The 20,704-nt window shown below is 65.2% G+C and overlaps 2 protein-coding genes across 8 annotated transcripts in view; one reads left to right on the plus strand and one right to left on the minus strand.

Annotated features, from left to right (window-relative positions):
- The window catches only part of KMT2B (lysine methyltransferase 2B), a 35,132-nt gene extending 20,762 nt beyond the window's left edge, over positions 1–14,370 (plus strand). For 3 of the 4 annotated variants that reach the window (XM_037882677.2, XM_043535141.1, XM_037882679.2), the window contains 28 exons: positions 243–341; positions 923–1,036; positions 1,284–1,430; positions 2,066–2,161; positions 2,289–2,406; positions 2,740–2,853; positions 3,269–3,453; positions 3,985–4,077; positions 4,230–4,337; positions 4,581–4,654; positions 4,796–4,917; positions 5,324–5,430; positions 5,723–5,860; positions 6,252–6,410; positions 6,631–6,751; positions 6,937–7,015; positions 7,515–7,669; positions 8,073–8,291; positions 8,610–10,011; positions 10,290–10,388; positions 10,470–10,567; positions 10,848–10,985; positions 11,213–11,287; positions 11,504–11,681; positions 11,949–12,056; positions 12,268–12,351; positions 12,644–12,773; positions 13,339–14,370. In XM_037882677.2, the coding sequence (XP_037738605.1) occupies positions 243–341; positions 923–1,036; positions 1,284–1,430; positions 2,066–2,161; positions 2,289–2,406; positions 2,740–2,853; positions 3,269–3,453; positions 3,985–4,077; positions 4,230–4,337; positions 4,581–4,654; positions 4,796–4,917; positions 5,324–5,430; positions 5,723–5,860; positions 6,252–6,410; positions 6,631–6,751; positions 6,937–7,015; positions 7,515–7,669; positions 8,073–8,291; positions 8,610–10,011; positions 10,290–10,388; positions 10,470–10,567; positions 10,848–10,985; positions 11,213–11,287; positions 11,504–11,681; positions 11,949–12,056; positions 12,268–12,351; positions 12,644–12,773; positions 13,339–13,614 (4,836 nt within the window). In that variant the 3' untranslated portion in view covers positions 13,615–14,370. Of the gene's footprint in view, positions 1–242; positions 342–922; positions 1,037–1,283; positions 1,431–2,065; positions 2,162–2,288; positions 2,407–2,739; positions 2,854–3,268; positions 3,454–3,984; positions 4,078–4,229; positions 4,338–4,580; positions 4,655–4,795; positions 4,918–5,323; positions 5,431–5,722; positions 5,861–6,251; positions 6,411–6,630; positions 6,752–6,936; positions 7,016–7,514; positions 7,670–8,072; positions 8,292–8,609; positions 10,012–10,289; positions 10,389–10,469; positions 10,568–10,847; positions 10,986–11,212; positions 11,288–11,503; positions 11,770–11,948; positions 12,057–12,267; positions 12,352–12,643; positions 12,774–13,338 lie in introns of those variants that run through there. The other variant, XR_005222967.2, reaches the window with a different exon arrangement.
- On the minus strand, positions 14,275–18,667 carry IGFLR1 (IGF like family receptor 1). 4 transcript variants are annotated; one of them, XM_037882681.2, is made up of 8 exons: positions 18,461–18,667; positions 17,782–17,989; positions 17,295–17,484; positions 16,996–17,098; positions 16,693–16,852; positions 16,422–16,529; positions 15,808–15,900; positions 14,275–15,721 (listed from the first exon to the last, which is right to left on the minus strand). In XM_037882681.2, exons 1-8 carry the CDS (start codon positions 18,560–18,562, stop codon positions 15,411–15,413), a joined length of 1,275 nt encoding a protein of 424 aa, XP_037738609.1. In that variant the 5' UTR covers positions 18,563–18,667; the 3' UTR covers positions 14,275–15,410. The 4 variants fall into 4 exon arrangements, with proteins under 4 accessions (XP_037738609.1, XP_037738610.1, XP_043391078.1 ...); XM_037882682.2 differs by lacking the exon at positions 16,422–16,529 and having other exon boundaries at positions 18,461–18,635; XM_043535143.1 differs by having other exon boundaries at positions 16,422–17,098; positions 18,461–18,640.
- Between the last annotated feature and the right edge of the window lie 2,037 nt (positions 18,668–20,704).

The following is a 20,704-nucleotide window of genomic DNA, read 5'->3' on the forward strand; positions in this document are numbered from 1 at the left end:
ACTGGCACAGCTCTCACTGGCTGGTTCCAGGACCCGTGTCCTGTTTTCTGCCCTCTGAGCCAGCCACTCTCCTGCTTTGTGGCTGGATCAGAGCCCGCGCCCCCAAGAGTGGAAAGGCCATGTGTCCCTTCCCTACCCCATGAGCCAGCCAGTCCCCTGCCCTGGGGCCAGAGGGGAGCTGATGCCCCCTAGAGGGTGGAGGTCCCCTGCCTTCCCTCCCACTGACTTCCTTCTCCCCACAGGACACTCTCTCCTCTGGCTCGTTCCCTTCCTTCCCCAACGGCTGGAATGGGAAGCAGAAATCCACTGACGGGGTCCACCGTCTGCGTGTTGACTTCAAGGTGAGGGGGCAGCGCTCTCTGGTCCCCAGTGTTGGGTAGAATCCACACCCAACTTGGCCCTGCTGCAGGAGGGGTGTTGGCACTGGCTCCACATCTCGGCATGAGCCTCCAGCCCCCTCCCCTTGACGTGCTGAGGACACAAGGCAGCTCAGTCCCACATGGGTGGTGGGGCAAAGGAATTAAGCCCCTTTCTGGTGCTGGAGCTCCCCCGCCAGGCAGGGCTGGAGGAGGGGCTGGCAAGGGGGTGGAGGTGGTCGGGCCCCTCTGGAGGCTGGCAGGTTGCCACCCCCTCCCTCAGGTGTCCCACCACTCCCTGCCACCCGTCAGGTGTGCCCAATGGCTGCACTGGGGGTGGGGAGGCTGGTCCCCGTGCTTCCCTTTGAGCTGGGAGGCACCGCTAAGGAATTTCCAGCCTGTGCCCCACGGTGTGAGGGTCCCCTCTGGCCTGCCCACTTAAGATCCTGTGGGGTGGGTGGGAACAGAGGGTGGCATGGCTCTGTCCCCCTGGCTGCGGCCCCAGCCAGCTATCTGGGGCCAGGGCGAGAGGCTCACAGCTGTGGGGTGGGCACCATCTCTTGCAGGAGGACTGTGACTTGGAGAATGTGTGGCTGATGGGGGGGCTCAGCATCCTGACCTCTGGACCTGTCACAGCCCAGCTCATGTGCCTGCTCTGCGCCAGCAAGGGCTTCCATGAGGTGAGAGCGTGGGGCCCGGATGCCGGGGTTCTCTCCCCGCTCTGGGGGCAGGGGGTGCTGGGAGCCCAAACACGGGGGTTCCCCTTCTGCTCTGGAGGTGGGGGGAGTCTAGTGGTTGTGGGGAGGGCTGGGAGCCCAGACATCGGGTTCTCTCCCAGCTCTGGGGGCAGGGGGGCTGGGAGCCAGGACTCCAGGGTTCCCTCCTGGCTCTGGGCGGAGCCATCTCATCGGCCCGTCCCCTCCCCAGCTGGTGTTCTGCCAGGTTTGCTGCGACCCCTTCCACGTGTTCTGCCTGGAGGAGGACGAGCAGCCGCAGCGGGAGCAGGAAGAGAACTGGTGCTGTCGCCGCTGCAAGTTCTGCCACGTGTGTGGGCGCAAGAACAAGGTCTCCAAGGTAGGTGCCCTGGCAGGAGGTTGGGGCCCTTCCCGCCAGGCAGCGTTAGCTTGTGCCCTAGCGCGGCACTAGGGGGCGCTGTGCTGCAGGGAGCGGGGGTGGGGGGCTCTCCCTGGCAGTCGGGGCTGGCCCCAATGCCTAGCATTGAGGTCCGTCCTCCCCCTGCGCTGTACACCCACCTCCTGAGTCCTCTGGGTTCTGTACAGTTCTTTGCCGCCAAAAGCCAGGTGTGAACCCCAGTGTCCGGTCCATTAGTCCCCTTTGGGTGATTCCATTCTGCTCCCCGAAATCACCCACGTTGGCAGCGTGACTGGGGCTCAGCTTTCGTTCCTGCCCAAACCTGGTAAATGCCAAGCAGCTGGGAATTCCCAGCAGGGCTGTGTCTTAGTGCCAGGTGGGGGGTCCCTGGGTGACCAGCTACTCACCCGACCCCAGAGGGTGCCGGGCGAGGGGCCCTGGGTGACCTGCCCCACCCGAGAGTGGGCTGTGCCTCAGTACCGGGTGAGGGGGCCCTGGGTGACCAGCCCTCGGCCTCACCCTGAGGCAGCTGCATCTCAGCCCTCTCCATCCCGGGGTGGGGCAGGGGGAATCCATCTGTGTCTCACGCCTGCCTTCTCATTTCTGCCCTGTCACAGCCACTGCTGGAGTGTGAGCGCTGCCGCAACTGCTACCACCCGGCCTGCCTGGGCCCCAACTACCCCAGCAAGCCCATTCGCAAGAAGAGGGGCTGGGTGAGCACAGGGGCAGGGCCGTGCCAGGATGGGGAGGAAGGGGGCAGGGTCTATCCTGGGATCGGCAGGGTTGAGGGGTTGTGAGGGAGGGGTTTCTCCCATACTAATGCTCTTGTTGGCTCCCCAGATCTGCTCTGCCTGCATCCGCTGCAAGAGCTGTGGGGCTGCCCCAGGGAAGAACTGGGACACAGAGTGGTCCCATGATTACAGCTTTTGCCCCCCCTGCTCCCTGCTCTATGACAAAGGTGTGTGTAGTGGGGAATGGGGCGCAGGGCCTTTCTCCTCTATGGGATGCTGGCTCCCATCCAGCCCCAGGGTGGGGGGCTGGCTGGCTCAGGGGGGTGGGGAATGGGATGCGGGGCCTTTCTCCTTTAGGGGACGCCAGCTCCCATCCGGCCCCAGGGTTGGGGGCTGGCTGGATAAGGGCATCAAGGAATGGTGCGGGGGCCTTTTCCCCTCTAGGGGACACAGGCTCCCATCTGGCCCCAGGGCAGGGGACTGGCTCGGGATGGGGAATGGGGCCTGTTCCCTCTGGGGGTGCCAGCCCCATGTGCAGCACTAACCCCTCTGCTCTCCAGGTAACTACTGCCCCATCTGCTCTCACTGCTACGAGGACAACGACTACGAGAGCAAGATGATGCAATGTGCCAAGTGCGAGCACTGGGTTCATGCCAAATGTGAGGGGCTCTCAGGTCAGTCTGGGGACTTGTCCAGTGAGCTGCGCTGGGTGTCAGGGCTGGCCCTGCCAGCTGGGGAGAGCCCTGCCCCCTGCAGCACAGTGCCCCCAGTGCTGCCCTGGGGCTTTGGTGCTGGTCTTGCCAGCTGGGGAGAGCCATGCCCACCTGCAGCACAGAACCCCCACAGTGCCCTCAAGTGCTGCCCTGGGGCTTCAGGGCTGGCCCTGCTGGCTGGGGAGAGCCATGACCCCTTTGGAACAGCACCCCTAGTGTGTCCCTTCAGTATCTGCAGCACACCCCTTTTGCCTTGGGCTGCCATCTTAGCCCTGGTCCTGCTTTACTGGCCATGGCTGGCCCATGCGCCCCCTGCCTTCGGGGTGGAAGGCTGCCTGGGGCTGGGGCTGCCTGACCTGCTCTGCTCTCTCCCCAGACGAGGACTACGAGATCTTGTCCAGCCTGCCAGAGAGCGTGGTCTACAACTGCCGGCCCTGCTCTGGCAGCGACCGGGCCAAGTGGCGGGATGTCCTCACCTCGGAGCTGCGCAAGGGGCTGCGTAATGTGCTGCAGGGAATGCTGGCCTCCCAGCATGCTGAGCCCCTGCTGCAGTGCGCCCAGGTACGGCCCTGCGCCCCGGAGCCAGGAGAGACCCCGCCCCCTGGCTCCCAGCCCCTGCTGCAGTGCCCCCAGGTATGGCCCTGTGCCCCGGAGCCAGAAGAGACCTTGGCCCCTGGCTCTCGGCCTCTCCCTGCGCTCTAACCCACTAGTTCCCACAGCCCTCCCAGCTGGGAGAGACCTCAGCCCCCTGGCTCCCAGCGCCCCCTGGAATCCATGAGTCCTCTTACTCCTCTCAGCTGGGGGTAGAACCCAGGTGTCCTGGCTCCTAGCCCCCGTTAGTCCATGTTGTTGCAGTGACACTGGTGCCCCCCCCCCTCCGGGCAGCTGGCTGGGAGCTGATCGTGGGGGCGTTTCTGGCTGCAAGGCGCACAAGGCCCATGCCAGGTGGATCAGTCCCTGCCCGCGGGGGGACAGACCCTGGTCTGGGACAGTGGAACACAGAGGGGGCAGGGTACAGACTCTGGGGAGAGCAGACCCTCCCCCACCAGCGACATGTGGCTTTCCTGGGTGCTGACCCCCATTTCCCTGCAGTGCTGCCCGGATGACGGCGTGAAGGTGCACCGGCGACCCTGCAACCTGCGCACCATCAGCAAGCTCTTCGAACAGGGCCACTACAGCTCCGTGGTGAGGGGGCCACAGGCCATGCGGGGCACAGATGGAGCATGAGGGGTGGGCAAGGGAGGTGGGGGACAGAGCAGTGCAGGGGGGCTCAGAGGGGGCAGTGGGCAGGGCGGGGCAGTGGTTAGGCTCTGCCCCCACGGTCGCTCTCCCCCCAGCACGGGTTCAGCGAGGACGTGGTGGGCATCCTGTTGCGGCACCTGGAGGAACATGAGGGCCTCGAGGAGGAGCAGGGCGGTCCCTCTGCCAAGGCGCTCTACATTGAGGTACCGCAGGGAGCACGAGGGGCAAGCATGGTGTGCGTGCCAGGGCACTCGGGGGGCGCTGCACATGGGGGGCGAGACAGGATTCTGGTCTGCTGGGCCCACTGTGGGTCTGGTTGGGGGTGGATGCTGGGCCCCCGTGGCGATGGCTGGGGGACAGCAGCGGTGGGCGGGGTGGCTGGGGGGCCCTGTGGATGTGGCAAGTGTTCCCCGGTGCAGCCCCCACCACTTGGCTTTCTCCTGCAGCTCATGGCGCGCTCGTTCAGCTGGTTCAACGCGCAGGACGCCAAGCGCTGGCAGCGGCGCAGCTGCCTCCCCAAGTGAGTACTGGGAGGTGGGGGGGGCTGGCAGCAGGGACACTGGGGGGTTCTGGGAGGGCTTGGGGTGACTCCCAGGGCCCCGGCTCCCCTGCCCTCACGCTGTTACTCTGCCTCCCCCCCCCTCCCCCCCCCCCCCCGCAGTGGCATGCTGCCTGACGCTGTGCTGCCCCCCTCCTCCGACCACATGTATGCCCAGTGGCGCCGGCCCGAGGAGCCCAGCGCCACGGAGAATGGCCAGTTGGCACCTGGAACCATGGGCACCTGTGAGTACAGGGGGGCTGGGAGCCAGGACTCCTGGGTTCTGTCCCTTGCTCTGGGAGGGGAGTGCGGTCTGGTGGGTTAGAGTAGGGGGCTGGGAGCCAGAACTGTGTTCTCCCCGGCTCTAGGAGGGAAGTGGGGTCTAGTGGTTAGGGCAGGGGTGGGCGAGTGGTTGGGGGAGAGGACTCCTGGGTTCTGTCCCTGGCTCTGGGAGGGGAGTGAGGTCTGGTGGGTTAGATTGGAGGAATGGGGGCTGGGAGTTGGGCCAGCTGCTGAGTTGGTAGGGGCGATGGGGGAAGGAAGCTGGTGGTCACTCTCCATGTGCATTGTTAAGGCCTCTCTCCTATGCCCCCACCCCACCACCACCATCGGGTCTCTGCCCCCAGCAGCTCTCACCCTCTCTCCCTGCAGGTGGGAAGGGCCAGGAGGTGGTGCTGTCGAAGCAGGGGCTGGGCAGCGGCGCTGAGGACAAGCGTCAGTGCGCCCTGTGCCTCCAGTATGGGGACGCCCCGTCCAAGGTAAGGCCTGGCCCTCCCCAAGGCTGCGCCAGGGCTTGGGTGAGTCATCAGCCCCCAAATACATGGCCTTGGGCCGCTGGGGTTCCAGGGGAGCATGGAGTGTGGGGCTTGGACACCTGGGTTCAGTCCCCTGCTCAGGGTGGGGGAAGTGGGGGCTAATGGTTACAGCAGAGGGGGCTAGGAGCCAGGACTCCTGGTTCTGTCCCAGGTCACTGCTGGAGTTTTTTGCCCTTTGCTCCCCCTCTGGCTGGTGATGCTGACCCTGTCCCTCTCGCTCTCCACCCCTCCCCAGGACGCAGGGCGGCTCCTGTACATCGGCCAGAATGAATGGACCCACGTCAACTGCGCCATCTGGTCGGCCGAGGTCTTTGAGGAGAACGATGGGTCCCTGAAGAACGTGCATGCTGCCGTGGTGCGGGGGCGCCAGATGGTGAGGTGGCAGGTCCCTGCAGGCGGGGGGTCGGCCTCGGCTGAGTGAGGGGGCGGGGCTGAGGTGCTGGCGGGACTAAGGCTGAGGGGGAGCGGGTGTGTCTGCCTTTGGGGCAAGGACTGCTGCTCTCCCATTGAGGTGGGTGGTGGGGCCTGTCTGCCACTGGGGGGTTGGGGTGGGCGGGGGTGGGGCCTGTCTCCTGGCGGGGGGCAGGGCTGAGGGCCTGGGGCGGGGCCTGTCTCCCCTGTGGGGGCGGGGCTGCTGTTGGCCAGTGCGGGGGCAGGCTGAGGCCGGGGTATGGTGGGGGGGCGCCTGAGGCCGGCTATTTGCCCTCGGCACTGGCACAGGCCAGGCTGCGAGCACTGCCCCCTTACCCCCACTGTGCCCCCAGCGCTGCGAGCACTGCCAGCGCACTGGCGCCACCGTGGGCTGCTGCCTGTCGGCCTGTCTCAGCAATTACCACTTCATGTGCGCCCGTCTGCGCCGCTGCACCTTCCAGGAGGACAAGAAGGTTTTCTGCCAGAAGCACACGGACCTGCTGGATGGGACGGTGAGGGGCCATGCCGGATGCACCTGCGGGGGGGCGGGGGCTGCGAGCCGGGCGGGTTGGGCTTTGGGGTGCTACTCCCCTGGAGATTGAGGGCTGGGGCCCCATGGTGTGTTTGGGGGGTCCCTATGGCCAGGCTGGCCCTTACGGGGGGTCCCCGCTAAAGTGCTCCCAGGCAAGGGGGTATTGCCCAGCTGCTGACCCATACCCCCACCCGCTCCAGGAGATCGTCACTGAGGACGGGTTCGACGTGCTGCGCCGGGTCTACGTGGACTTCGAGGGCATCAGCTTCAAGAGGAAATTCATGGTTGGCCTCGAACCCGACACAGTCAACATGATGATCGGTGAGTGCGGGGGGGCTTCTCCCTTCTAGGGGGAGCCAGCTCTCATCCAGCCCCAGAGCGGAGGACTGGCTGACTGGGGAAGAGGCGGGCAGGGAATGGGGCATGTGGCCTCCCCCTCCAAGGGGTGCCAGCTCCCATCTGGCCATAGTTGCATGCGGATGTCCTCACCTCATCTCCTATTGTAGGTTCCATCAAGATAGACAGTCTGGGGCTGCTGACGGACCTGTCGGAGTGTGAGGGACGCCTCTTCCCTGTCGGCTACCAGTGAGTATCTGGCCCCCGGCACGGGGCTTCCCCGGCTCCCTGCCCTGCGGTGTATGCGCTACAGGGATGACCCCCCCCCCGCCCTGGGGCTGCCTGTGTACCCCACCCCAATTTCCAGCCCCCCATTCCCCTCTTTGGGGGGCTAAGCGGGCGGCTGGGGCCATGCTGGAGCACCCGGGGAGGGTTGAACTACCAGCACAAGGGAAAAGTGGCAAGGACACATATGGTGCCGAGCCAATGTCGAGACCCGTCTGGCCGCAGGCGTCCAGCCCGTGGGACGGTTCCCTGGCAGGCTCATTGCACTCGCTGGCTGCACCAGGCGGGGTAGGGGCGACCAATGGAAGGAGTGGCCAGGGCACGGTGCAGCGACCTGGGCCGGCCACCTTTCTGGGAGGTGCTTTAGCCAGATACCTGCGGCTGGGCTTGGGGTAGGGGTGGAGTCTCTGGCTTGTGATGTCCCAGAGCTCAGGTGGCTCTGGGTGGTGCCCTCTTCTGCCAGGTGCACTCGGCTGTATTGGAGCACGGTAGATGCCCGGAGGCGCTGCTGGTACAAGTGCCGAATCCTGGAGTGCCGGCCCCAGCCGAACCAGAAGGAGCCAGACCCGCTGGTGGGGCAGGAGGAGAACCAGACCATCGTGCACAGCCCTACCACAGGTGAGGGGTAGAGTGGGGGGCTGACCCGGTTGAAGGGGGAGGCACTCTGCCACCATACAAGAGGGCTTTGTGGGCCCTGCACAAGCCAGGCGTGTTCTGGGTGGGGGCTCCCATCCTGGGGGGCGGGGCTGTCCTTGGTGCACCAGCCCCTGTGTCCTGCCTGGGAGCTGTCCTCTCACCCTGGCAGAGAATAAAATACCCGCTGCTGCAGTTAGGGGAGACTCCTTTCAGCTCAAAGTGCAGCGTTATGTGTGGCTGTTCCCCTGCTGCCCTGCCCCAGAGGTGGCTGCATTTCCGTGCCAGGCGCGTGTTCTGGTGCTATCTCTAGGGCTGTGCAGTCGACTCTCTGTGCCGTAGGCGGCTCCTCGCTCTACCTAGCATGTTGTTTTTGCTCCCATTTCAGACGCTCACCTCTGGGATCTGCACCTCCCAGGCGCAGCGCCTGCCATGCTGGCACCAGAGTGCCACTCGCCTTCCTGCAACCCGGGGCCCCTGCCTCCCCCTGAGCCGGCCACCGCTTCCGTGCCCCGCTCCTTGGCTGGAGCTCGCATCAAAGTGCCCAACTACTCGCCGACACGCCGGCCCCTGGCTGGGGTCTCCTCCCGGCCACTGCCGTCACCCGGTAAGTGCTCCCTGCCTGGTCATGAGCGGCAGGGCTGGTTGCCCTATGGGGGGAGGGAGAAGGGTGGGCTGCTGCTCGTGGCCTGGTCTCTCAAAGGATTTTGGAAAACAAGCACTGTGTGTTGGGTGGTGGCGGGAGGAGTTGTGGCCTAGGGGGTTCTGGGATGCACTGTTTGGGGTTTGGGATTGGGGGCAGTGTTGTGGGCCAGGGGTTGTGAGATACTTTCTGGGGGCTGGTGGTCTGATCCCGCCTGGGAGGGGTGTGCGGAGTCCCCCCAAACCCGGTGCCAGCATCTCACCCCCCGTTTTCCCCCCTCAGGCAGCACGTCGTCCATGGCCCACCACATCCTGACGGTGGGCGACCCGGACTTCACGCCGCTGCGCCGCCCCCGGCGCCACAGCCCCCTCTCGCCGCCCCCTCCCCCGCGCCGGGCCCCCTCCCCCCCGCGCCCCACCAGGACTCGGCCGCCGGGCCCCACCTCTCTCAGGGCAGGAGCCGCTCCCCCGGGGAGCAGCCCACAGCACCCCCCTACCTCAGCCAGGCCCGGCCCACCTACCTCCCCCCCGGCGATCCCCTCACCCCCCAGCGTGCCCCCCGAACTGGCCTTCGATGAGCTCAACGTCTCGGACCTGGAGTTCGATGACAGCCTGCTGGATGAGCCCTTCCATGTGGGGGGTGAGGGGCGGGGGCCCTGCTCCTCGCCTGGCCTGCCCCTGGCTGGCCCCAGTGACGAAGACGAGGAGGAGGAAGGGGCTGGGGGGACCGGGCGCTACTTCCGCTTTCCCCGCACAGTGGTGACACGGGAGCTGGACCTGGCGCCGTACCCACTGGACCTACCGCTACCCCACATCGACCAGCTGGATGGGGTGGACGATGGGGAGGGTGAGGGGCGGGGTGCCAATGGCAAGCGGGTGGAGCCAGGGGCGGAGCAGGGGTCAGCTGGCCCTGCCCCCCCGCCCGAGGACCTGCCCTCGGAAATCGTGGACTTTGTGCTGAAGAACCTGGGCGAGGGCAAGGCCCCGGAGCCCAGCGTGAATGGCAGCGAGGCAGGCCCCGCGCCCGAGCCGGCCCGTGCCTTGGGCTGGGTGCCAGGCAGCCCGGGCGTCCGGGTGCTGGGCCCCGAGGCGCCTGCCCCGCCCAAGCCTGGCTCCAAGGTCATCCTGGTCAACAAGCTGGGGCAGGTGTTCGTGAAGATGCAGGGCGGGGAGGAGGCGCTGGCGGGGGGCAGCCTGGAGGGGCCGGGTGCCCCTGCCAAGCCAGGCCCGGCTCTGCCCCCACAGCCCCCAGCCAGCCTGGGCACAGTGATCTTCCGTGCCGCAGCCCCGCTGGGCGTGGCCAGGAGCCCAGTGCCCACCTGGACCATCCGAGCGCCTGTTCTCAGCATGGTGCCCATGATGAATGTGCTGCGGCCACCAGGTGCTGGGGGGCAGCTCACCCTGGGCCCCTCGGCCCTGGTCACGCCCTCGCTGGGGCTGCCCCAGCCATGCCTGCTGCAGCGCCTGGCCCTCAACTCAGGCCTGCTCCACCTGCCTGTCCCCTCACCCCAGCCACACCCCCACCAGCTCCCCAGCAGTGCCAAGAGGGTTTCTGCCGTCGCTGGTGCCCACCCCAAGAGGCCCAAGCTGGAGGAAGATGAGGAGCCGCTGCCCCCTGCATTGCCAGCTGGTGCCCCTGACAGCCAGAGCAGGAACGGCCTCGCCAGCCCCCCGCAGGGCCCCAGGTAGGTGACCCCAACCCCATAAGCTGTGGGGAGTAGTGCATTCTGGGACACGGCCGCCCAGTGCATGTCTCCCTGTAAGGACATGTCAGATCTGTGCCATGGGGTGCCTCAGCCACCCCCCCCCAGCTCTGCCAGTACCCCTCAATCCTAACCCACAGCCCCCTCCTGTCTCAGCCCTGGGCTCCCCACAACCTGCCCCGCTCTGCCAGGGCCCCTTGATCCCAACCTATAGCTGCCATTGCCTGCCCCCTAAGTCCAATGCTGTGCTGGCATTGTAGGCCCGGCCGGGTGCGGATGAAGACCCCCTCGGTGAAGAGTGTCCTGGAGCTAGTGGCGCTGAAGGAGCAGGCGGAGCTGAGCGATGGGGGCAGCACGGGGTGAGTGTGAGCCCTGCTGGCCCCCCACCTTCGCGGCCGGTGGCTTGTCCGTGCTGAGCTCTCTCTGCCTGACACCTGCAGGTCACCCTCGGATCCCTCCCTCGTCCCGGAGTGCAGCCCCCGCATGCCGGATCCCAGCCTGGAGCCTCCGCCAGAGCCCACGTGGCATCGCTACACAGGTACTGCCTGGGCAGCCAGTGTGGGGAGCGGGACTGGCATGGCACTGTGCAGGGCGATGGGGGGCGCTGTGCCATGAGGAGCAGGGCTGGGGGGGGTTGGGGCATCATGCCATGCTGTGAGGGGGTTTGGGGGATGCCGTGCTGCAGGCCTTGGCTGGTAGACAGAGGGGAGCCTGGGATTGGAGCAGGGTGCCCGTCCCTAATTGTGGGAGGTGTCGTGGAGATGTGAGGCAGGGCCAGCTATGCTCTGCCCCGCCCCATTCTCACTCTCTGCCCCCAGGGGAGCTGTCCAGCTCCGACGAGGACGCCCTGTACTGCGAGGATAAGGAGAATGAGGCGCCACCCAAGAGCCAGCCGCACCTATGCTTCGAGATCAGCAGTGAGGATGGCCTTAGCGTGCAGGCTGACAGCATTGACGGTATGCAGCCTTTCCCCTCCAGGGGATGCTGGCTCTGAGCAGCCCCCATGGGAGGGGACTGGCTAGTGGGGGAAAGGGACACTGTGCCTTCCCCTCCAAGGGGCACTGGCTCTGATCAGGCCTCAGGGAGGGGACTGGCTGGCTTGGGCAGAGGGAGGGGTAGGGAATGGGGCTGTGGGAGCGCCAGGCAGCCCAGGGGCTCATGCTCTCCCCTGCTCTCTCCCCAGGTGCCTGGAAGGCCGTGATTGAGAAGGTGCAGGAGGCACGAGCCAATGCCCGCCTCAAGCACTTGTCATTTGCTGGTGAGTGTGGGGAGCCCTGGCCTAGGGTCTTGTGGGTTAGAGCAGGGGGGCTGGGAGCCAGGACTCCTGGGTTCTCTCCCAGCTCTGGGAGGGCAGTGAGGTCTAGTGGTTAGAGTGGGCAGAGCTGGGTACCAGGACTCCTGGGTGCTCTGCCAGCCCTGGGAGGGGGCGGGGCTCCAGGCCATGCGGGTCTCTGATGCCTGGGGGTCTCCCCAGGCATGAACGGGGTGCGCCTGCTGGGCATGCACCATGACGCCGTCACCTTCCTGGTGGAGCAGCTGCACGGCGCCAAGTCCTGCCACAAGTACAAGTTCCGCTACCACCAGCACGAGGAGGAGGAGGAGTCGCTGCCCCTGAACCCCAATGGCTGCGCCCGCGCCGAGGTCTACGTCAGGTGGGGCCGAGGGGACGTGGACCTGGGTGGAGCAGGTCCGGTCTCAGGGAGTGGGGGAGACCCCCCGGAATTGGGAATCCACCCTGGGGTGAGGATGCCATTGGGGGTGGGGCTTGCGACCTGGCCGGTAGGAGGGTGAGGGGTCTGTCAGGAGCGGGGTGGGGGTTGGTGGGGGGTGCAGGGTTGATCGGGGTGGGGATGTGGGTGGGAATGGGGGAGGGGTCGATGGTGCTTTAATCCTGCCCTCCCGCGCCCCCCTCCCCCCAGGAAATGCACCTTTGACATGTTCAACTTCCTGGCGTCGCAGCACCGCACGCTGCCCGAGGGCGGCACCTATGACGAGGAAGAGGATGAGGTGCAGCTGAAATCCACCAGGTAATGGAGCGGGGGAGGGGCTGGGAGCCAGGACTCCTGGGGTCTGCGTCCTGCTCTGGGAGGAGATTGGGGGCTAGTGTTAGAGCAGCGGGGCTGGGAGCCAGGACTCCTGGGTTCTGTGCCCAGCTGTGGCAGGGCTGCCCTGTCTCTATTGGTGGGGGCCCTGGGGGGGCTCGGTTCTGATCCGCCCTGTGTCCTGCTCTCTCCCCAGGCGAGCCACCAGCCTGGAGCTGCCCATGGCCATGCGGTTCCGGCACCTCAAGAGAACCTCCAAGGAGGCTGTGGGCGTGTACAGGTAATGCGCCTGCCCCCATCCCATCCCAGGGCCCAGCACATGGCCCCGCTCTTACATGGCATGTACAGGGGGGCAGAAATGGGCATCTGGCTACAGCTGGCGCCCCCACTCACTCTGCTGCTTTTGCCCTGGGGACGCTTGCTGTTGGCTTGCCCTGCTCCCTGGGGTGCCTCCCTGTGGTGCTCGGCTAGTGCTGCCTGCCTTCCCCTCCTCCCCCCTCCCCCCAATGTGCTGCCTCTGATCTCAGGCCTGGCTCCTGTGCTGACCCTCGCCCCCCCCACCCCCCCCCCAGGTCGGCCATCCACGGGCGTGGGCTGTTCTGCAAACGCACCATCGATGCGGGTGAGATGGTCATTGAGTACTCGGGCATCGTCATCCGCTCGGTGCTGACCGACAAGCGTGAGAAGTACTACGACGGCAAGGTGCGGGGGGGCTGGGCTGGGGGAGCTTCGCTGCGAAAGTCTCAGTCTTGGGGGTGGGGGGAGGTTGTCAGCACTGGGGGAGCAGGAGGTGGGCTGCTGGGACCTGGTCCATAGGGGCTGAGGGCAGGAGGGGACTCCTCTTGTGGGGCAGGAGAGGGGTAGGTGGGTGGAGGTTGGTGGCTGTGGGGGTTGCGGCGAGTGGGTTACCAGCTTGCGGGGGCAGGAGTGGCCGGGGCAGCTGGGGGTGTGGGGGGGGTTTGCTGGCTCAGGGGGTGCGGAGGAGCGGCTGGGGGGGTTGCTGGCTCGGGAGATCGGGAGAGGTGTCTGGGGGCAGGAGAGGGGTGGCTGGGGGGGGGCGCGTTGCTGGCTCAGGGGGTGCGGAGGAGCGGCTGGGGGGGTTGCTGGCTCGGGAGATCGGGAGGCGTTGCTGGGGGCAGGAGAGGGGTGGCTGGGGGTGGGGGGGGTTTGCTGGCTCAGGGGGTGCGGAGGAGCGGCTGGGGGGGTTGTCGGCTTGGGGGCCCAGCAGCGGCCATGGAGCGTCCCGTGACCCACCCCCGCCCCGCAGGGCATCGGCTGCTACATGTTCCGCATTGACGACTTCGACGTGGTGGATGCCACGATGCACGGCAATGCCGCCCGCTTCATCAACCACTCGTGCGAGCCCAACTGCTACTCGCGCGTCATCCACGTGGAGGGGCAGAAGCACATCGTGATCTTCGCCCTGCGGCGCATCTTCCGCGGCGAGGAGCTCACCTACGACTACAAGTTCCCCATCGAGGACGCCGGCTCCAAGCTGCCCTGCAACTGCGGGGCCAAGCGCTGCCGCCGGTTCCTCAACTAGCGCCCCCTGCTCTGCCTGGCCCGGCCTTTGGGGGCTGGGATCCGGCCTTGCCGGGACCCCCTATTTCCTGCTACCTCCCCCCATCCCCCGACCACTTCCAGGCCCCCAACAGCCCGGGGTTGGGTTTTTGGGGGGTGAGGGAGCCCAGCTGCTCAGCACCCCCCAGACACTGGCCTGAGGAGGGAGGGCCCCTAGTGTTAGTGCTGGGGGCAGGGCCCAGTGCCCCAGACTCCTCTGCTGTGATCTCCCCCTTTTCTCCCCCCCCCCGCCCCCCGGTTCCAGGGCAGCTTGTGGCTCCTGCCCCTCAATTGCCCCCCTTTCCTGGGCGGGGAGGAGCAAGACTTGACTTGGGGCAGGCCCCTTGGGGAACAGGGTCTTGCCCCCTTTTTCAGAGCCCCCAATGTGGGCCGGACTAGTGGGGTTCCCCCCAGAGCAGGGGTGCACAATAACCCCCCTGCTGATCTGCACTAGCAGAGGCATGGGGGGGGGGGTGAGTTTGCCCAGCTGCTGCCTCCTGAGACTGAACTCCCAGCTCTGGCCCAGGGGCTGTTTTCCTTTTTGTACGGGGAGGGTGTGAGTGGGGGGTGGGGGGCCAGGGCAGGCCCCCCAATGGCCCCCCAACCCTGTAGATATTTGTACAGATGTTTCTAAACCTGTTTATTTTCTATGCACTTTTTTATTTAAAGCGGTGAGTCGGCCCTGTGCCCCCCGGCCCCGCCCCGTTGGTATAATTTTAAATAAATGGTCATTTTCACATGCTGTGCTCTTCCTTGCATAAGTGCCAGGGGAAGGGGGGGGGGGGCGCTCTCATGCGGGGGTGGGGAGGAAATGGGCTTTGTGGAGATGCCCAGAGGTTGAGGGGGGGTCTGGGCACACTGCCCCAGCTGGGAAAGGCCTGCCCCAGCTCCTCCCTCCTGCTCTGCAACAGGGCCTCCTCTGTTCCATTGGCTCAGGCCTGGGGCAGCCACAGCTCCCTGCTGCTTCCCCAGCCACCTCCACCTGGCTCTGGCCAAAGTCACCATCTCTGACACCAGGAGCAGGATGCTGGACGAGGGGGTGCTCTGCGACTGTGGGACGCATTTCCGTTCCTCCCTCGTCTCACGCCTCCAGGCAGAGTTCCACTGGGCAGCGTCCGCTGGCTCCCGAGACACCTTCAGGGCTTGTGCCTGCTGCTCGGGCCGGGTTCATTGCAGGGGCTGGCCCCATCCCAGAGGTGGCTGCATCTCAGTGCTGGGCGAGCTGTCACCCTGGGTTGCTGCAGTGTGGCAGTTACTCAGATGCTCTGCCCCAGACGCTCCTGGCCTGCATCAGACACGGTCTCCTGGGCTTGGTGGTGGTGTCAAGGTCTCCAGTGCGGCTTTGGCGCCTCCTGCTGGCCTTTGATGTGACCGGCTGCACCATGGGCTCTGAGACTAGGTTGGGGAGGGCAGCCCCTCTGGCTGCTTGCCCCTCAACCCTCCTCTAGCATGGGGACAAATGCAGCCCCCGGCCCCCTGGCAACCCAGGTGTCCTGGCCTTCACTGTAACTATGCTCCTTGATGGTTCTTGGTGCATAGCCCCCCTCGGGAAGAGGCTAGCAGCGGAAAACCCAGCTGTCCTATGCTCTCTGTGATTCTGGCCGAGGGGGATAGATGGGAATCCCAGTGGCCTGCCCCCCCACCCCCGGCCATGGGGAGGGGGGCTGAGCAGTGAGGCTGTGCAGCTAGAGAGCAGAGGGCAGCGTGAACAAGGTCCTGGCTTGTTTCCTTCCTGTGGTTGGTGGGGGTGGGGTCTGAGCGTCAGTCCAGGCAGGCAGCTCACACCCCCACCTGCACCCTTTCCAACACCTGTAGGGCATCCTTGCGCCCCAGGGCAGCCAGCAGCCCGGCCAGCTGCCCCAGCGTGGCATCGGGCTGGCGGGCAGCCACTGTCTCCAGGGTGGCGCGCAGGGGGCTGCGTGTGCTGCGCAGGGAATAGGCGTAGTCAATCCAGGTGGCCGAGAGGCCGTAGCGCGCAGCCAGGTGCCGGGTCCCCCCCCCGGCCTTGCCCTCGGGGTCCAGGAGCATGATCAGCTCCTCCAGCACGTCCACGTTGTCCAGCAGGTGCTGCAGCGGTGCCCCCCACAGGCCTGTGGGGCACAGAGCGGGGGGTGAGCTGGGACAGGGGGAGGTGTGGGTGTAGGCATGGCTGGTGGGGGAAGGGAGCCGCACCTACCTGCATGGCCAGCGGGGGATGCTATGATGCCAGATGTCTTGTCTGCACTCTGGGGGGGAAGCAGCTGATGGGGCTTAGCCATGGGGCTGGAGGCTGGGGGGCAGAAGGAGGAGGTGAGGGTTGAGGCCCTGGATCCCCAGCCCGAGGGGAGCACTGAGCAGCTACCAGAACCCTGCCCACCGCTCATGGAGCGGAGCTTCACCCCCCAGGCGTTAGGCCCCCACCTGCTCCCCAAGGAGCATCAGCTGAGGGGCTAGGCCCCACCTGCTGTCCAAGGAGCAGCCCTTCTCTGGGGGCAGGCCCCTCCCACTCTTCCAAGGAGCTCCTCCCAGAACAGAGCAGACCCACCCCTTCCCAAGGGGGCAGGCCCCTCCCACTCTTCCAAGGAGCTCCTCCCAGAACAGAGCAGACCCACCCCTTCCCAAGGGGTCAGGCTCCTCCTAGTCTCTGCCTCAGGAGTTCATGGAGAGGCTGGGGTATGGGGGAGGAGCCTGATGGGCAGTGGGGGGAGCTCTCAGCAGGGGGAGGAGCTTGATGGAGTTGGGGGTCTATTCCAGCATGGGCGGAAGGGGGGCAGTGCTGCAGGGCAGCCGTGGGGCTGGCTGGCTACTCACCCTGGGGTATGAGTGGGCATAGGCCACGCTGCATCCAGACCAGGAGGGCAAAGGTCCCAGCCAGCAGCACCAGCAGCAGCATCAGAAGAGCGACATAACCACCATAGCCTGCAAGGGGGCGACAGTGGGTCATGGGGACAGCTCCTGGCTGCTCTGGCCTTGGCCAGCAGGGGCCGCTGTGGGCACAGCGTGGGTGTACTGGTATGGGGGGAGCTCCCTGTGACTCCAGACCCGGTCTGGCCCAGCTGGGTCGCTGACAGACCCCACATACCTGCCATGTCCCTGCGGGATTCATGCCCTCCAGGGCACTGAGGGGTCCCAGAGGTGGGGGCCGAAGCAGAGCCTGGGGCATGGCCAGAGCCCCCCGGTACCTCTGAAGGCAGAAGCCAAGTGGGGGACCTAGGGGAGGCAGAAGACTCGGCGCCGGGAGCCTGAAAGGCAGAGCCATGCAATTGGGAATGAACGCATCTGACACCGCCCCCCCCGCCCTGGCCCAAGTCCGAATAGAACCCAGGCGTCCTGGCTCCCAGACCCCCGCTCTAACTGATGCGGGCTCCCCACCCCCGGCACCTACCTCCGCTGGGCTGCTGCAGTCGACGTTAGCCCGGCCCTCAGGGTGACACTGCTTGTCAGGGAAGCAGCAGGGCTGGCACCTCCCAGCCGGCCCCCGCCGCTGCCTGGGGAGCCGAGAGCAGCCAGTCAGACAGGGCAAAGAGCAGCACCCCTCCCCCGCCATGGAGAGAACCCAGGTGTCCTGGTGCCCAACCCCCCCCCCCCAACCACTAGACCCCACTCCCCTCCCAGGCCCAGGGGTTGATCCCAGGCATCCTGACTCCCAGCCCCTGCTCTAGCCAAGGGGGGTCCATGCCATACCTAGGGGGGCAGCACTGGGTGTCCTGCAGAGGGGTGCAGGGGCTGAGCTGGGTGCCGGGCGGGCACCGGGAGCAGGGCTGGCACAGCAGGAATTGCCCATCGTTGAAGGACCCGGGGGGACACGCCTGGCTGGGAGTTGCGAAGCGGCCGCCTGTGTCCCTCATGCCACAGTTCACGGTGAACTCCTGCCCTGGGGAGACCATGGAGTGGGTCAGAGCCCCATGGCACAGTGCCCCACAGCACGCACCCCAGGGTCCCCAGCTGACCATCCTCCCCACAGCACAACGCCCCCTACAGAGCCCCCACCCCGCTCCCTGCAGCATGGTGGCCCCCCCCACCTGCACCCCAGGGCCCCCTGCTGACCACCCTCCCCACCCCACAGCACTCCCTACCAAGCCACCCACCCCACAGCATGGTGCCTGCTGATGAGCCCCCCCACCCCGAAGCACGGTGCCCCCTGCTGACCCCTCTCTGCCCCCCCACTCACCACGCAGTGGGACCAGGTGTGCATAGCCCTTCTCACAGGAGACGCAGGAATGGTTCTTCTGTTGCCAATACTGCAGGTGGCCGCACTTTCTGGACAGGGAGCCCCGGGCCCTCGCCCAGGCGCCAGGGGGCGGCAGGAGACAGAGAAGCAGGGGCAGGAGCATGGCAAGGACCGTGGGGAGGGGAGGGGGGCTGGGATGTGCTGGGACCTGGGAGAGGGGGGAATGTGGGGAGGGGAGATGGGGGGTTCACCCACAAGCCCCCCACATCTTCCAGCTCACCCCAACCCCCCACATTCCTGGGGCTGTAACCCCCCCACATCCCAGCTACTCCCTCCCCCAGCCACAGCCCCTGCCCTACTGATACCCCCCACAGCTTACCCTGAGCCCAACCACATCCAGGTCCTTAAATCCCCATTCTCCACCCCCCCTGCCCCCAGCCAGCTGCCCGTAACCCCCCAGCTCACGTCAACCCACCCCACCTGTACCCCTTCCCCACAGGCCCCCTGGCTGCTTCAGCCCCCACCCTGCTAACCCTACCCCTTCAGCCTGTACCCCTCCCCCCAGCTCACCCCTTTAGTCTGTACCCCTTCCCCACACACCCTCCATAATCCCACCAGCCTGTGCCCCCCCCCCCCCCCCCCGATCCCCTACCAACCCCAGCTGTCCCCAGGCTCTCACCCCTGCCTGGCGTGTGTATGCTCTTTCCTGCTGTCCCACCACGTTCATCTGGGCTGGCGAGTTGCACATGTGTCTGCTTCGCTGCTCACCTCTGAAAGGCATGTGGACGCCGTGGTGCTGGCCTCCCCTACCCCAGCCTGTCCCCCATTTCCCGTCTCCACCCTGCACACTTCCTGCCAGCTTGAAAAACAGCAGTCAGCTGAGGCTGATATAACCAGTCAACTCAGCACTGCGAACCGCCTGGGGATTACCCAGCCACCACCAGGGCGGGGGTGCTGGGGAACGGCTGTACGGAACACCAGACGGGATGGCGCACCTGGCGCTGAGCTTCAGCCACTTCTGGGGCGGGGCAGCCAAGGAACAGCCACACATAACGCCACATGGCGACTGCTTGCCCGGCGCTGAGATGCAGCCAGTTCTGGGTCAGAGTAACTTGGGAACAGCAGCACAGAACACCACACGGGGAAGGCTCACCAGGTGCTGAGATGCAATTACCTCGGCCGGGGGGGGGGGGGGCACAGCTGGGGAGCAGCCGCACGTATTGCCGCATAGGAATGGCTCGCTCGGCACTGAGACACGGCCAGCTCTGAGGTTCTTGCAGTGGATGAATCTAGACAAAATACAGGGGATGTGAGTGCAGGAAAAGCCAGTGACACTAAATGGGCAGGACTGAGAATGGGTGAGATGGTTCTTGGTAGAATGAAGGTCACTGAGTGGAACGCTCTCACCCCTATAATCCTGGGGCTGGTGCTGCATGGCTGTTCCCCAGCTGCCCCGCCCTCAGAGGTGGCTGCATCTCAGTGTCGGGCAAGCTGTCCCTGTGTGGCATTATGTGTGGCTGTTCCCTGGCTGCCCCACACCAGTGGTGGCTGCATCTCAGCATTGGGCATGCCATCCCCCTGTGGCTGTTACAGTTCCTGTGGGGGAGAAAAGCTTTTTACCATCAGCATTTGGGATGCAGTTTATGGGGCAGGTGCAAAGGGCACATTTTTTGTCTTTTGGGCCCAGTTCATTCCAAATCGCACCACTGCTTGGGAGCTGAAAAAGCCAGAAGCTTCTTTTCCCTCTTTCTGTGAATCCAGAGCAGTCGGGAGAAACTGAGAGCTACAAGTTCTGCAAAGCCACGAGGCCAGAGTTCGACAGGGGTCTAAGAATTGAAAAGTGCAGATAGTCGCCTTGTAGGAATTTCACAGATTCCCAAGTTACGTTCGTGACGCTGGCAGGCCAGATGCCAGCCCGTGCCCAGGCTGCAGGCGTTAGCGAAGACCTAACGGACTCATAGCTGAAGCCCAGACCAGGTCACCTGTTTGCTAGTTTTGCCCAGAATAGGTATTAGTCTAATGAGGACGGATTTAGTGTTTAGCCTCTATGATATGCTCGTAAATTGCTGCCTGGGTTCATCTCACTTGCAACGTCGGTATTCCCGGCAAGAAGGAAAGACGTGAGTTTTGCTTTAAACCTCTGAAAACGTTTTGCAATGTGAAGGATTGTCCCACCGGAGAACTGCTCTGTGCAGGGAAGCTCGGCTGGGGGCTTAGAAGCTGAATGAAGGAAATCAAAGAAAGTCACAGGAACAATTTCCATCTGGGCATGTCGGACAGGGCCAGAAGCTCTCACTGAAGCCAGAGATCCCAGGGGGTCCGCCCCAACAGACAGATCACTACAACCTCAGTCACTCTTCAGATCAGATGGTAACTCATCAGTGTGTGTCGGTTGTTAGGAGAATGTAAATAGGGTAGAGACTAAATAATAATCTTGCTTCTGGCTTTGCTTTAAACAGGCTAAATAAGCAAGTAAGAGAATGTAAGTGAAAGCACCAGGCTGCCCCCCACTCCTTCCCCCCACAGCTGGTACCCTGGAAGATAAGGGGCTAATGGAGCAAGGGGTTGCAAGGGTTACCAAGTAGCTGGAGGGCAGGGGAGGGTGTAAGGAGGAGACGCAGAGGCTGCAGAATAGTGACCGTGACCAAAAGAATCCCTGCTCTTTACCCCTCGCCTCAGGTACAAAAGAGGCAGTCTTATCGACCCCAGCCTCAGGACCCCCCAGAACAGAACATGACTATGTATGGAAAGGGGAGGTAGTGGGGAGGGGCACTACCAGTAGAAGTACGTTTGCCAAGGTCGGCGGGCGAAGCTCGGGGTCAGGAGAAGAAAGGGGTTCTGTCAGCGTATAGAACTGTAGCTGCGGGAGAGGAAGAGGAAAACTATCGGCGTCTAGCAATAGCCCGACTGGTGCGATGGGCTT

The sequence above is a fragment of the Chelonia mydas genome, chromosome 24, assembly GCF_015237465.2.
Source record: "Chelonia mydas isolate rCheMyd1 chromosome 24, rCheMyd1.pri.v2, whole genome shotgun sequence".
NCBI lineage: Eukaryota > Metazoa > Chordata > Testudines > Cheloniidae > Chelonia > Chelonia mydas.